This window comes from Pyxicephalus adspersus, chromosome 6 (genome assembly GCF_032062135.1).
Source record: "Pyxicephalus adspersus chromosome 6, UCB_Pads_2.0, whole genome shotgun sequence".
Lineage (NCBI taxonomy): Eukaryota > Metazoa > Chordata > Amphibia > Anura > Pyxicephalidae > Pyxicephalus > Pyxicephalus adspersus.
Window position 1 is genome coordinate 1,035,972 of NC_092863.1, and position 16,149 is coordinate 1,052,120.

The 16,149-nt window shown below is 41.8% G+C and overlaps 1 protein-coding gene and 1 long non-coding RNA gene across 3 annotated transcripts in view; both read right to left on the reverse strand.

The window, feature by feature from the left end:
* Window positions 1-16,149, reverse strand: part of LOC140332865 (uncharacterized) — a 359,753-nt gene that overhangs the window by 239,308 nt on the left and 104,296 nt on the right. The gene's annotated exons all lie outside the window — the stretch shown is intronic.
* Window positions 1-16,149, reverse strand: part of HELZ (helicase with zinc finger) — a 41,253-nt gene that overhangs the window by 12,908 nt on the left and 12,196 nt on the right. Inside the window, exons 11-23 of one of the 2 annotated variants that reach the window (XM_072414080.1) lie at window positions 15,517-15,850; window positions 15,098-15,228; window positions 12,384-12,563; window positions 11,550-11,651; window positions 11,295-11,473; window positions 10,822-10,940; window positions 9,903-10,048; window positions 6,789-6,936; window positions 6,087-6,270; window positions 5,753-5,981; window positions 2,386-2,590; window positions 1,433-1,481; window positions 136-320 (exon numbers count right to left, since the gene is read on the reverse strand). In XM_072414080.1, coding sequence (XP_072270181.1) covers window positions 136-320; window positions 1,433-1,481; window positions 2,386-2,590; window positions 5,753-5,981; window positions 6,087-6,270; window positions 6,789-6,936; window positions 9,903-10,048; window positions 10,822-10,940; window positions 11,295-11,473; window positions 11,550-11,651; window positions 12,384-12,563; window positions 15,098-15,228; window positions 15,517-15,850 — 2,191 coding nt within the window. Of the gene's footprint in view, window positions 1-135; window positions 321-1,432; window positions 1,482-2,385; window positions 2,591-5,752; window positions 5,982-6,086; window positions 6,271-6,788; window positions 6,937-9,902; window positions 10,049-10,821; window positions 10,941-11,294; window positions 11,474-11,549; window positions 11,652-12,383; window positions 12,564-15,097; window positions 15,229-15,432; window positions 15,851-16,149 lie in introns of both variants that reach the window. The other variant, XM_072414079.1, reaches the window with a different exon arrangement.

A 16,149-nucleotide genomic window follows, 5' to 3' on the forward strand; every position in this document is an offset into this window, starting at 1 on the left:
CTTCACTGATCAAATTGTATCCTCTCCAGCCTTGGAGAGATTTATTAAATCAGGCCCAGTGTCTCAAATCATTATGTTCTCTTATATTTCAGTGATAGGTTGTGTATGGCAGCAATGTGACAAGGAGACACTTACAGGTAAAGGAACGGACATCACCATATTTCCCCCGTAGACAGCTGGGACATAGAGGATACTGGCACCGGTGTGAGGATCTATTCTCTGCACAGGGCTAGGAGATTTCCCCATGTTGGCGTGTGGGCCTATTGGAGGGGTGTACGCTCGGATAGGATTGCCAATCAGCACAGATGGGTTGGGTTGAACTAAAGCACATAAAGAGAAAAATAACATTTAAAACATCAGATTTCCTATTATTACCACCCAGGTCACCTAAATACAAAAAAATAAAAAACAAAAAAAGGAAAATGCATACATAAAGAATAAACTCTTTATCTGGAAACGGAACAGATGAGTTAACCTCCCCCCAACCTCTCATCAATGAGTCTCTGACTTCTATGACGTTCTTCCATTTGGTAGGTACTAACCAATGACTACTGGGAACACCTGACACAACCTGCCATTTTTGGCAATGATCTGACCCATTCATCTAGCCGTCACAATTCTGCCTTTTGTCAGAGTCACTCAGATCCTTACAATGGCCTGTTTTTCCTGGTTCCAATTAATTTTCTAAATCTCTATCATTTTATTCAGTTAGCTAAAGAAGCCAGACGTCAGCCATGTTTAACCTTCTTAACAGTAACCCAGAGTGTGGCTTGGGGTTAAAATAAAAACAGCTGATAGTGGTAACCCCAAGCCACACTCGGGGTAGCTTAAAAAAAAAAAAAAAGAAGACTTACCTGATCCCACGGGCGTTCTCCAGTGTCCTGCCTGCCCGAATCCATCCTCTGGCCGTGTCCTCTTCGTTAGATCTGTTCCCCGGCGAGTGCACCGACGTTTCCCGGCAGTTCCCGGTGACGATGGTGCGCACGGGAGCGTGGCAGAAGTTTTAAATTATTATGTATTGGATTCAATACAAAATAGCTGTACTGAATCCAATACAAAATAACTGTAATGAATCCAATACAAAGTAATCATTTTATATATATAATATACATGCTACTGTACAGTTATATATTACAGGTTTCAGTATTTTTGATTTATTTATGCACCCTTGTTTTTACAGAGTTTTGTGTTTTTTTTATTTAATGTTTCATATTAAATTACATTTATTAAATATTGGACATATTTCGGTGAGTTATGCCTAAGAACGACAGGCCTACAATGTAAAATAAATTTTCATGAAAGACAATGAACCGCTTTTAGACATAAAAATCCAGACAGAAATGAACCGCCCGGGGAAAGCAAATGTGAGGTGCCTAGTGGTCTCCCAGCTTAACTTCTCATGTATACCAGAAAGGTGAAAAAACCTGCTTACCCATTGCTTCTCCTTGAAAGTGCTCATTCTGATTGTGATGACCTTTGCCCTGAAAACACAAAAAAAAAAAAAAAATCATTATTTTTAACATTCACCTGTAACCATTGTTCATGTCTGGATTCACCAGTTGTCATACACACTTGGACTTTTACACTAAACTGCCTACAGGAAAAAAATGCTACAATCACCCACACTAATACTTTTTTTTCTGCATCCCTGTGCTGCAGCAAAGAAAGGAGAAAACCTCCTAAAGAAGCGGTAACCCATGGTGTGTGCATTTTCTAGATATGGGACACCTAGAGAGGACAGCGGAGGTATAATGAGTCTTTGTATCAGATGATCCAGAATATTCCTAGTAATGCAACCAGAAGGGATTACCAGCCAGATACTAACATGGCAGGATCATTAAAGCTGACATGCAGCCTTCCCCTTCAGTCTTGCACAGTTATAAAGACTACAACAAGTTCTCCATAATGGCACCCATCTTCCAGAGCATTCTGATATATACATAATGCCACCAAAGAACCAACTCACTGCATGGATTTGGGTTGAGGGTACCAGAGGAGTACCTTGGCAGGGTGCTGTGATGTTATCAGACAGCTATGTACAGCACTCTGCCAGCCTCTCCCACCAATCAAATTCTGCCTGTATTGAACAGATAGGCTCAGGGACCCAATGATGACATTACCAAGTCTAAAATATGTATGTTATCAAGCCAGGTTTGGTTTTAAAAAAATCATATTGTTGTTATAGGTTATGTCATAGGGGGCAGGAAGTGAGGGAAAATCTGCTTAATAGGGACACCGGGTTAACAGAAGTGTGTACTTTTCCTCACTGTGTTTCTATGTGGTTGATGTTAAACAGGATGAATACCCTGCGAGTCTGCTTTGTTCTAGAATAATCAAAATCTGCAGACAAGACTCTATGTGACACAATGAAAGAACCGAGATTACCTTTGGAGGGGACTGCTGATGTTTACCGCCACCGGCCGAATGCTGCTGTCTGAGCGCCCGCGGGATGAATTCTGGTGCCAGCGGGTTTAGCACATAGGTCTTCTTCAGCTCTAAGGCCTCAAGCTGGGCTTTGATCTGTTCAAATGTGATACCGTGTAAACTCCTGTTCTCATGGCAAATTGTGATAAACTGCTCCCAAAACTTCCTGCAGAGAGACAGAAGGATTAAGAAAATGTAGATAAATGATACAATACACAGAAATTCATTTCACTGTCTGCCTTCACACGGAACAATGCTGGTATGCCGGTGTGCCATTCACTAAACATGAAATGTCTGTTCTATGCAACAACGCAAAATTGATGAATGGTGGACAGGATGCAAATAAAGATAGACCGTTAGGCTGCAAACACACCTACAATTTTCATGGCTGGAAATGATCTTTCATTATGACACAACGAGCATTGTATACACAGCATCTCTTCTGTTTATGGAGAGGGGAAGAGGAAAAATAAGCGAGCGGTAACCCGCTGTGCTCTTCTGCATTGGCGTGTATTGCCATTCTCCAACGGTCATTCATGGATACTTCAGGACAGATCTGTGAACGATGTCAGGTGACTGCTGTATATTTCAGAGATGATTCCAACCCTTTGTAACAGGCGGGAATCATCTCACGTGTGATCATGCAATAGGACAGCAATGTCTAAGGTCCCGTAGTTTTGTAAACAAGGCAGAGTGATTGCATATGTTAGAATGTTTGTGCTATATAAACAGCTGCATAATACCCTTATACCCACTTATGTGATTATTATGTGTCCAATTCAGCAGGATTGTATTTGCATGATCAAGCCTCTTGAAAATAGCATGATTTTTATCCAGGGTCTAAGGCGGATACCAATATTAGACCAACAGTTGTGTTCCTCTTGGGTGAAAATTTGACCTGTGTAGTCCCGATGTCATTCATCAATGCAGACCAAGCAGGAACAACTGCTGTGTTATACTATGGAGAAGACAACAGCAGGGAGCCACTTGTTTATCCTATTCTATCCTCACCTAACAGAAAGCGATGTGTGTACAGTAATCGCTCACTCATCTGTCACTGGAAACAATTATGAAAGATATCTCCCAACGACAATGATCTGATATCTGTATGTTCAGCTTATAGCCCAGAATCCAGCAGCCATGAAAACAATGCCTCCATCCCTTATCCCCATACAAGCCTACAGGGAAAAGGACATGAAGAGAAGGATTCTGGGAAACAAAACACTAAAATCCACAGAATATAAAATGATTTCTTATTATATTATTCTTACATCTCCCAGAACTTTACCTAAACAAATTAAAAAGGAAAAGAGCACATCCACAATATATGACTGCAGTGTAGAAGTTTTTTTTTTTTCAAATCTCAACTACAAAAACCTGAACATACACTGTGATTATGAAATGATGTGATTTCAAACCATTACAACCGGGGAATCTTTTGACTGGATTGTGGAGTATGAAGCAGCTAATTAGCGTGGGCTTCTAGTTTGATGTCAGGCGGGTGGGAGAGGCCTGAAACTGTGCCAGTCGTCCAGGTGATAAATATTTAATGATTTCTGCAGCCTGAAATGTTCTCAGCCAACAATTTCATGCTAAACACAGCTAAGACAGGCTTCTCCTGATTACTGGAGTGTCAGGGGCTCATGTACGTCTCATCCTTCCCTAATGTACGGCCTTGGGTTCATCGTGTCAGATCGGTCATTGGATATAACGGACGGCTACAATCCCGTCTCATCGGTTATTTTATTCTCTATTACATGCTCATTCTTCTAAAACCCCACAGGAGGCCGTTTTCACCAAAAAGTCAATTCCAATAAAGAAGCGGCAGCATAAATTATTTCTTTTATTTACTTTCACTGGCAAAAAAATAGCAAAGGTCTGCAAAAGCAATTTCCAATGTGTTTTCTGCCATTCTTTAAAGCGTGTTTGGAAATGAGATGCTTGCAGCAGTTTATAATAAGAAGCATCTTACAGTGATACCATGGGGTAATGGGGGAAGTAAATGAAGTAATTATATGGTGCACATGTCCCCTTTCTGACCCTGATACTTTAAGATACTGACGATTTTGCTGCTGTTATAAGCTTGGATTTCTGTCCTATTCTATATGTACTTTTGCTTTTTTTGCTTTTTATCTGGCATCCTAGGCATTGCTGTGACTCAAGTGGTATTCACTTATTTTTTAAAGCTTCCCTAGATAGCTGCACATCTACAGTTTAGCTTAAGGTGACTGAAATCCACAGGGTCTAAGAGACTAATTGGTTTGATCTCAGCGGAGCCCTTCAGCACGAGCAATATGCAGATTTACAAAACTTACTAAAGGTATATCCTCCTCATCTGAGTTATGATCATGAAAATGTAGATCAGCATGTGAATAAGTGAACAAATCACTTTCAGGTGATAGTTACAGCAATGACACAATGTGTGACGGTACGCTGCCTCCACTGCTCAGAGCTCTTCTGACGAATTCTGTGATGTCATGTGACTATTGCTACAAATGTCACATAAACAAATGTTATAATCCCCCCGTGGAAAAGAACAGGTCTGCAGCGACTGCCGGTAAGCGTCATCACAGAAGATTACAAGTGAGAACACAGCGGCCGAGGAGAGGTCTTGCCTGTGTGATCTCGTTGCCGTGTTGCTTCTGGCGGCCTTTGATGGAAAAGTTCTTTCTCTGCAAATGATTTGTTTACACCACCAGCTGCATATTCCCTGCTTAACTAGCTTGTGTTTCCGAGTCCAATTAGCCTTGCCCAGTAAGGAGGAAAAGCTAAAGCTAAAAAAGCTAAATAAAAGTATGTGCTACTGATAAATCTATTCCTCCTGCAATACAACAACCTGAACTAAGGTACTGAGATGCTGGCACCTTGTGAGGATGGGAAGACCTGTGTTGGCGGTCTAATCAAAGCTGACATAGGTAGTTCTCATTATGGCAAGATCTGTCCCCTCTCCCACCCAAAACTAATATTGAGATTAAGTCACATGCTCCTCAGGATCTGTAGGTATAAGACTTTTCTGCACTTCCAGCAGCTGAATGGAGCAGAAGGGGAGCAAAGAAGGTGCTTCTCTGCGAAATCATGGCTACATAGCTCCAGTGATGCATATCTTGTCCCCCACAAACTTTTTAGGAAGCCTCATTGCCCCATGGGACTTATGAAACCATGCTGTTAATGTTTGCTTCTAGCCTTATGTGCATGGTGCACAGGGGTTTGTATATGAGTCAGGAAAAGGTGGGGTTGGTCCAGTGGGATAATATTAGTTATAGGAAAAGGTACATATAAAATAATAATAATTAAATAATTAATATAAAAAGAAAAAAAAAAACTCTACCTGCATCTTCCGATGGAGCACAATGCGATGGGGTCTCCTACTACAGCCACCAGGGACTGGGCCCGGGTGATGGCAGTATTCAGGAGTTTGTAATTAGAAAGGAAGCCATAATCTAGGTCTTCGGTGGAATCTTCCAGCAGCTGCTCTTTACGTTTGATTGGGGTCTGCTTGTGTTTACAAGTGTGTCGAGTCCTCACTGTGCTTAGGAATAGGACCCGGAACTGCTTCCCTAGAAAAAGGAACGTATAAAATCAGTTCAATGAACTAATACCTCTAAAACCCTAAGATTTAGGAAGAACTTTTTTTTTTTTTTTTTCTTTTAATCGAGGTTTACCCTGGACATTTAGTACTCTTTCCACACTGACTTCCGATAAGCGTTTCTTGCGCAGTTCAGCTCGTATCCTGAACACCTGATCGGCGTATGGCGTTACCACACCGATGCTGCCATCATCTAGCTTCCCCCATGCCACCGGCCATTTCCGTCTCAACTCCTCCACACGCTCCACCACCTCAAACACCTAGGGTAGGAAAAATAGGATCTTTACTAAATAAAAGAGGCATAAAGAAAAAGCAAGTAGACAATACTACTAATAACGGACCATGCCTGGGTGTTCAAATGTCTAGTTGAAGTAAAAGACTGAACCATATGTGGTAGAGTGTAAATGAAGGTTCACAACCGACAGGAAAAGAGCACGGAAACCCCTAGCAAGAAGTGCCTGATCCAGGACCTATCATGGCATTATCTTACCGACAGATGCAGATTGTAATGAAAGATGCAGATTTAAAAAGATAGCAATTTTTTTGTGGAATTACATTATTAAGGTGATGCTTATATTAAACATATCGGTAATGACTGATTTCTAGTGAATGCACCAGTGAATGGATAGGCTATATAGTCCGTGATGTCACCAGTCTCTAATGAATGCATGTAATATATTGTCAGCTATGTCACTGGCTGTCACTAATAAATGTACAGGACGCTTGCAGCTTATCCAATTGGTGGCCATGTTGTATACATCAGGGGGAAGGGTCATACCTCAGCATTGTTGTAGAAAGCTGTGCTGTTTTTTTCCTGGACGTCCTCTCCTCGGGCAGTGAAAAAAGTGAGAGGATAGAAGTCTTTATGGGAAGGCTGCTTGCCGCTGGCCATCAGCTTTCCCTCGTAAAAAAGTTCAGATGTGTAACTGTGTGGAGACACAAAAAAATACTTTAAAATAATCTATTACAAGCTAGCCAAAACGTGTTGGAGCTAAAGAAGAAATACACATGAGAACCCCGAATATTGGTGTTTACTTAACGTGTAACTTAAAATAACCAGGTAACACATTTCAGGGGCCACCAATACTCTTCAAGGAGTCTGAAAACAGGGCTGGGGTTGGGTTGATCTTTGACCTGGCACTATTACTAAAGCCTCGGTCCCCTAGATATGGAGGAATGCACGGTTTCTGCTTCAACTAAGTTACTTCGCTCTACATTATTGGCATTCTCCAACCATGGACTGCTGAAAGGTTGAATCCGGCACCTCCAATATAAAAGTTCCAGCAATAGAATAAACGTGCAGAGGCTCCCTGCCTTCACCTCAGCCAGGGTAAACATTTATATAAGTTAGTACCATAAATACAAATTTTTATATTACTGATTCTTAATTATTTCTGGTATATCCATATGAAGAAATGTATCACCTGAGCCGATATATAAACCCATTATATGAAATTAGACCAGAAAATGTATTCATACAGAAATATTACTATATTCAGCACGGTTTCTTTTTTTCTTTTTTCTGAGCGGCTCCTAGCAGCAAAGGGGTTAAATTTGTGAGTTATGATTAAATGAATGCCCCAATCTAGCTCCAGGGACAATTCTGCTGTGAGATTTACCGCTAACATAGCTTTATTCCTCTGTGATTTAGGACACATCGCGCACCCCTTCTGTGACAGAATCTAAGAACAGAAAATCTGCCAGGAAAAGGCGGGATTGTTAAATGACCCTACGAATGCCTGGTCAATCACACTGCGCAGGTTCCCAGAGGGGGGCGCTAAGGCTGCTATTCAGCATGGGGAGGCTTTTAATCCCTTGAGTATGAACAGAATTGGTGGAAAGCAATGAATATTCGGTTATTTTACTGCTATGGTCATAGTAAATTGCTGTGTGAATGAATTAGGATCCTTCACATGATCTGTGTATATGTTTTGGTTATCCTGAAAGGAACCTGGTAAAACTATGGCAGGTACCCAGCCTACAACTGTTTTATCTTACAGCAGTCTCCCAACTCCCCAACTCCTGAGAGTGCTTAAGGATAACTGAAAGGAAACAGCTATCAGACTTTTCATTAGCCAGGCGTCAATGACTGAAGTACAACCTAGGCCTCAGATCAAAAGGTCAATACAAGGATCGATCTAACCCAAAATAAGGTTTTATGGAAACTACATTGAGCGGGTCCATAAAATAAGATTGGAGCTTAGTATTGGAATTGTTAGCAGAATGTACAGTTAGCAGTTCAGGTCGTGTGGGATGTGTGTCTCTGATCAGCTGCCGCGGCTCAAGTCTCTAAACCTCCCCAACAACGGAGCGGATTACAGAGTACAATTCGATATAAAAGCCTGAAATGGCAACTTGTCATGTCTGTCTGATTTCATCGCTCCTCGCTGTGATCCATGACCTAGATTTGTTGCGGGCTTGTGGAGAACACAACGTGCTCGCACATCGATGACACGCGAATAATGCTGCAGCTTGTGGCGAAAGCGAGGAATCCGTGTGTGACAGGCGATATACACAATGTAAATAAATGCTAATATGCCGTCCACAGCATGAGAATGTATCCTCTCATTGCAGAATAATTCACAAACCCAATGACACCTTGTATATTAGCGCATACGTCAGCGCTACCCAACTAAGCAACTGTGCTACCTACAGGAACGGTGTGTGCTGCGGGGGACAGGAGGTAAGGGAGCCATGTGTCCTCATATAACAGGACAGGTAGATAGGTGACCTCCACTAAGGGAGGAGTAACTGCAGAACTACTCAAGGAGAGGATCCGTATAATAAAATGGATCCTGTAGTACAATATGTATGGATGGACAAAAACATTGTAATAAGAAGGGGGAGTAGTGCTATTTTCTAAATAATAATTGACTTCCAACTCCCAGGCCTATCTAGTAGAGTATGGCCGACTTTTACGAGACAATAAAAAGGAGCTGAGGCTGATGGAGTTTGATGTCCCCTACAGTGATGATCCAAGTCAGGCAGAGCTAACTCCTCCTGAGTTACCATTATGGAGGCACACAAGAATAGGCTTTACAGTTAACCTGTTACAACACAATGTTGTATAAACAAGCATTACCTGGCACATAGTCTCTACTTATACATTTAACTCTAAAGCTGCCAATTCTGGAATTAATTAGGGGTGTACCAATCCCGTAACAGAATGCAAGAGGCTACTGGAAAGCACCATAGGTTGTTCAATGACATGGGGTGGGGTGTGTAACAAAATAAATTACATACTTTACCTACCTGCAGGAACTCTTAGTAAGAAAATTATGCTTGTTAAAAAAAATGTAAATTTTATCCAGAAACGTCCCTGAGGCTTGGAGACTGCACACAGATGGGTCATGAGTCTATGAATAAATTTGGAAGTGCTTGGAGCAGGACGTACATCTAGCAGAGCACACTGAGCACTCAAATTATTTTTAGTGAAGGAGCCAGGTCAATAGTAACTTTAATAGATACTTACAGAATGGAAACAAAGCAAGTGAACCTCTATTGGGACAAACACACCTCCAAAACTACAAATAGCGCTAAGCTGACCTCCATACATCAACATATTTTGATCCAGTGCTATGGACTTTTAAGAAAAGTAATGAGCCAGGGTGCTGTGAAATATTTTGAAGCTATGTACAGCACCTTACTAGCCCCTCTCACCAGTCAACGTTTGCTGGTTTAGCACAAAGACTTAGTGATGGTATTACAGGCCTTATATAAAATGGAAATTGAAAGATATTATTTGAACCTTTCATTACATGTAATGTCAAAATTAAACCTCAGCTTTAGGTTTTCTGAATCCATTGTCTCTTTGTAAAATTAGCTTTTTAGTACTGTATATGTATTGCCACCATGGCACAAGGAGAGATTGGTACTTATAACCGGGCCTTACTTGATGATGGCTTCATGTGAGCGGTAGTTCTCACAAAGTAGAATGCGACACGGGAACTCCGCAGGGTAATGCTCGTACAGGCGGTCCAATAAGGACACGTGAAGATTGCGCTCCCGGGCAAACTCACTGTAGACAAATGGGCTGAGCTGAAAGAGAAACAGAACACCAGTCACTTATATATTCACACCTCATAATTTACTTCTATGTCCCCTTGTTGTGGATTCAAAAAATCTATGACACAACCAAAACATTGCTCCAAACATACAATGAACCACAAGGGTTTTCCAGATGATGCAAGCTGTCAATTCTACCCTGGTTGTATCAGATCCAGCTTGTCTAATTAGGGTTCTGATACTTCTCAATCACTGACCCAGAATGAGGGGACAAGCTCAGGTGTTCAACTCATTATCTACATGAATGGTGTGACAATAACAATACTGACAAAAATTGTTTAACACCTGGCCAATTAGCACTCTTTACAAGTTCAGCAATGGCAGCTAACATTATCCTCTCTTAGCTTAGGGCCACCACCTCTTGGCTGGGTGGAGGATCAGTTTAGTCAGAGAATGCACGTGAGATAAAACAAATACAGGAAGAATGGCGCAGAACAAACAGGAATCTGACAGACACCTACACTTGCAGAAAACAAAGAATATTTTTTTGGAAAGCACTGGATTGCTCTAGGATAGTCAAAATAAATATCAGCAGGGTAAGGTAAGCGGGACTATCTCTTTGTAGAATTCAGTGATTGGGGTACCGGTCTGCTTTGAGGTCCCTCTTTATTGTATTAGAATACTCAAGAATAATGGAACATTTGGAGCAGGCTCTGGAGGGAAGCGGAGTATGCAGAGCATCACCCACCAATCACATTCTGAAAACTACAACGCTGGGGGACAGCAATGAAGAAAGTGATTCTCACCTGCATATGATCCCCCGCCAGGACAATACGAGTGCTTTTGTTGGCCAGAGCCAAAGGCATGATGGTTTCACACTCCATTGCTTGCGCTGCTTCATCTAAAAGAATGTGTGTAAAAAAACCTGAAAGAGAAAAACACAGCACATGAGACACTATCGGCCTTCACAGGACCCCCCAACCTAAATCTTCACTTGGAATCAATTTAAGTGTTAAACAATAGGCAATTCATCTTTTACCAACATTGCCTCTTTGCAAAATACCATTTGATCAGCCAGAAATCCAATGATCGCCTAACTTTTTCTAGTGACCTGACATCACTGCCTCTGCGGCATTTAAATTACTAGAAGTACTGCCAGCCCTGTCCTGTTCTTTCCTGCTGGACTACAGAACACATCCACCTTGCATGTAGCTAACACTCTAGTAGAGCAGGGGCAACCAATCATAATTCTGGATACTTTGCAATTGCCTTGACTCACCAGGCTCCAAGTCCAGCTGGCACAGGTACTGGGAGGTACTGAGTGTCACCACCACCACCCTGTGCCGGATGATGTCCTCCTTCTGTGGCATCTGGAAGGTGGAATGTGTACTGGAGATGAGACAGTACTGATGGACCACCGGGTGTACGGTCTTCACCCAGCGATTTCTGAAATATACCCTGGGGGAGAAAAAGAAGGTCAGTGGAAAAATTTTCCTTCAAACCCATTACACTGACCAATAGTAAATTTACTTACCTGAGCGGCCTGGCCTGGGGATTCCCTGTTTCCACATATGGATGGAGATATTCTTTGATGTAGAGGTCTGCAGCACTATTAGAATGGGTGCAAATAAGAACCCTGGAAGGGGGGAAAAAGCGGAGAGACCATTCTTTAATGTACACCTCCTACACTTTGAAATATTCAATGAAAAGATGTTCAACTACAGTGGGTAAAGAGGCCCAGGATCAGAATGAAAGATTCAGCTCCTTTATTAAGAAATAATAACTTCTTTATAAGACAATGACAACTTTCCCAAAAAGTCCACCAGCAATGGCATGGTATACAAGGATTTTTAGGTAGACTGGCCATAATTGGAATAATGGGAGACTGCCATTGCCGAAAATAATAAGTCTCTGGCAGCCCATGACACCTGTACAAGAAATAGGTGCAGGTTTCACCTCCTAATGAGAGCCGGAGTCACAAACCAGCCTTTCTCAATCTTATAACATGGGGGAACCCATTGAAATACCTTTCAGGTCTTCATGGATCCCCGGCTATAATTACAATATACACAGCTCAGTGGTGTGTGGTGGTGGTCAGTGGGAAGAATGTCAACCTTACAGATAGCCAAAGAGATCAATTAACTGAATCAATCAATTAAACTGACCTAAGAGGCACAAATTGCTCAAGGGAACCCCTAGTAACCTCTGAAGAAACCTTGTTGAGAAACAGTGCCCTATTTTTCCCAGACACAAAGGGTGATTCTGTGTCACGGATGAAGTTCATTAGACCCTTAGCATGTCACTGAAGCTTCAGTTTAGGCCATTTACACAGAGGATGAAGCAGTGTCATTTTTTTCATTTCACTTACCTGGTCTCCTGCTGCTTGAGAATGTGCTTCACAGCCTGAGCCAGGGTGAAGGTTTTGCCTGTTCCATAAGGGCCTATGATTAAAATGGGTGGCAGTTGTATAGACAGGGGTGTAGTGATGGCCAAAATGGCTTCCTTTTGCTTTGCGTTCAGTCTTGGATCTAACAATTCGTCCCACTGCCTGTGAAGGATATCAGACATATCACCCATAAATAATGAATGCCGTTCATACATACATGTGAAAGTTACAGGATCCCTCATACACAATACTAAGATTGAAAAGAAAAGGCTGTATACTTACCTTTCTGGGGGCCCATGTGCCAAAATGTGACCCTTTAATGCTCTTCAGCTGCTGCAAGCACAGCATTGCACAAGAAGAAACAGGTATTTGTCATACTCAGAGACATATAATTGTGCCTGGGAAGCAGCAAACTGGGGACAGATCCTGTTTGTTTACTGCCTTGGCAATAAGTAGCTCAAGGAATCTGACAGGTAACTGCAGAAAAGCCAATGTGGACACCTTTACAATGATAGATTAGCTGCAACCAGCACCCTGAAATGGCACTGGAAATAGACAAATACCATTCTATAAAATATAAGAAAAACTGAAGGATGTGTGTGGGGAGGGGGTTAGTATTTGTCCAGAACTTTAAACCACTTAATATTAACAGGGAAACCTCAAATATGATTGCACATGATTGGCAGAAACTAAGCAATCTGTTCCAAAGTCTACTGAAATACTGAAAACGGTCGTAAATTTCCACCAGATTCATTTAGGGCAATTTCAATCCTATTTTACTTCTACTTACATTTTAAAAAATGAGCGTTTAAATCCCTTACTTGACAAGCTTTGAGTTTGGTCAGCTTTAGTGCAAGTCTTTAGCTGTCTACACACCCTTCAATCTGCAATGTGTACAGCTCTCCTTTGGTTCCACCATTTATCTGACAAATATAGAGTGGTATTATTTTGTGTCAGATACATGGAAAGGGGAGATTGTAACCCAGGCCGGCCCGCAACGCCCCCTGAATGAAAACCTGTCCTTGGATAGTGGCAAAGCCAAAGTACAGTATAAGCATGTGTCAGAACCACTAGGACTTACCACTGACCCAGGTAAAAATCAGGCCTAGTGCGGGCACAGAATTCATCATACTAAAGTGCAGATAAAATAACCTAATTGTACTTTCTTTAACCACAGCACAACGCACTCCCTGGCAAATCCTGGCAGATGGGAGCGAGCAGTATTTTTAGCTGCAATGCGCTCCCTTTCCTGCTACGTGATGATATAATTTGACACGAAGTTGGTGTCAGATTAGCACTTTTCCCGCCATTATTATCCTGGCATCGGTATTAGCTGATGTCCTTTGTCTGAGCTGGAATGGGATTCAAGCAGTGATCAGCGATCATTGTTATGATACGGGACCCAGCATGCCAAAAATATAAACTTAGCGAAGGATGATGAAATGCTGCTCGATCTCTATCCCTGTCCAAAACTATTTCTAGCATGATGTGACAGCTCAGGACAACATGCAATGTGCAACTTTACTGTGAATGAATGAAAAAAAAGTGGGGGGCTTACTTAGAAAATGCTATAGTATAACCAGGCATAAGAAGGAAGCTTATAATGAAAATAAAAACTTTAAGCACTGCCCTCCAGCTTTCCCTTCAGTCATGCACAGCTGTACAAGCTTCTCTATCGTACTGAAATTACTCTGATTTCATTGCACACTGTGATCTTCCCAGAACTCCTGCAGGAAATATAGAAGTATAAAGCCCCAGAAATTACATCAGCGGGCCTAAAATAAGGTCAATTTTTGAAAAAGGAGACACTTTACCAACATACAGTCTCTCTGGTTGATTTTTTTCTTCATATATTTTTTCACTTCTTTCATATATCAGCATAATCATATTCTTTTATTATGGAGGAAAACTTTTCATGTGGAACTTTTATATATCAGGTATAATCAGTGTTGTGGGCTGTCTCTGGTGTGCAGTGGTTACAGAAGGAGAATTAGGAACTGACAAAAGGGTCATGGGAATAAAAGCTTATGTCCAGTGCTCTGATCCCACAGAAAAACTACCATGAATTTAATTGCTGTTTAGGCCAATGCTGGCCATAAGAGAAAAGTAACATCACAATGCATTGCAGCATAATGTGTATGGGGTCCCAAAGCTGCAGACCTGGCAAACTCGTACCCACCAATGCCTACAATGAGCACAAGATTGTCAGAACTGAACCATGGAGTAACGGAAAAAAGTGGCCTGGTCTGATAAATGACGTTTGCTTTTCCATCATGTAGACAGCTAACTGTGTTTGCTATTGTCTTGGTGTCAGATACCACAGGACGCCTTCACAAGTCGTGCAGAGTATATATTTATATACTATACCTCAATGGGTCAGATATGTAAGAGACCCACACAATATCAGGCAGGTGGATTTAATATTTTGGCTGATTAATGTACTTTTAGGTTAATAAAATTGTTTTTGCAGTAAAATGTTCACTGTGGGTCAGATTCTCTGCAGGATGCTAAGCTCGCTGTTTCCATGACAATTTACCAAAACTGCTGTTATCAGAGCTGTGAATTAAGTATATATTAGAAGAAATCTTCATTTTTATAAGCATGAAAAGATGATGCAGAGCAGGAAGGCTCGCTTTACGGATGTCTTCTTTACCAATCATCTGTATCTGGTTACAGATGAGGTAAGAGGGACATACCTGTTTGGGCTCCATGGTATAGGGGGTGTGGAGCTAATTTCTGGGAAGAGAATACTATTATCCCGTATGCGATCCAAGGCGTAGTGCATTTCACACAATGGTTGCCTGTTCAGCTGGAATTGCAGCTCCACCTGGAGGAAGAAAAGACACATGACATCAGATGGGGGGGCCAAACATAAGGTGGGGAGGTAACTCTAACCCCAATATACTATATGTAAGTTATGCCATAGGGGATCTAAAGTGATGCAGATCCAAAAAAAAAAAAAAAAAAAAAAAAACAGCTAAAAACAGCCAGAGTAAAACAATAGTACAGACGTGCAGAAGATGACACATACGAGCAGGTTTGCTGTTCTGCCGTCGTAGTTTTTCTCCTCTCCTGGATGTGCCGACAATACAGCAGCTTTGGACTCCCGGCTCACCTGCATCTCCCGGTCGAGTCGAAGCCGCAGCTCCTCGCAGCATTGCTTGGATATTCTCAGGAAGATGTACTCCTTAGTCTTCTCTTCGATCAGGGCCTCAAAGACTTTCTCCTTGCTGCCCTGACTTTGCAAGGACTTGTCCTTCGAGACTGGCAACAAATACACAGCATTCACTTTGGTCATGACCAGTCTGCCAGCCAAAGTGTCTTCAGAAAGTGTCTCAGTGAGTTTAAAGCGCCCAAAGATCTGCCCATTCTGGGCATATTTTGCCCCTCCGGACACGCCAGTCAGCATGAAGCTCATCACCAATTGCAGCTGTACTTTGATGTTGAACCTGAGAGAGAAATGTGTTTATTAATAAATGTCACATATAAAAAATAATGCCAAAGAACTGAGCATTACAGTGATCGAACATTTACTTAGAGGACGAGGAACCCTATATGGAGCCAGGGTAACTCCCTTACAAGGGAACTTGAATAGAGCTTAGTATGCTGTATTATGTCTATGATGAGGTGTATTGTACCCCAGGCCGTTCCTTTTATTGTATTAGTCAGTGCACAGCATTAGATCTAATAGAAAGGGAATAGACAGTGGGTACCGCAATGTAAATGTAAGCCCCTTAATGCCAACTTT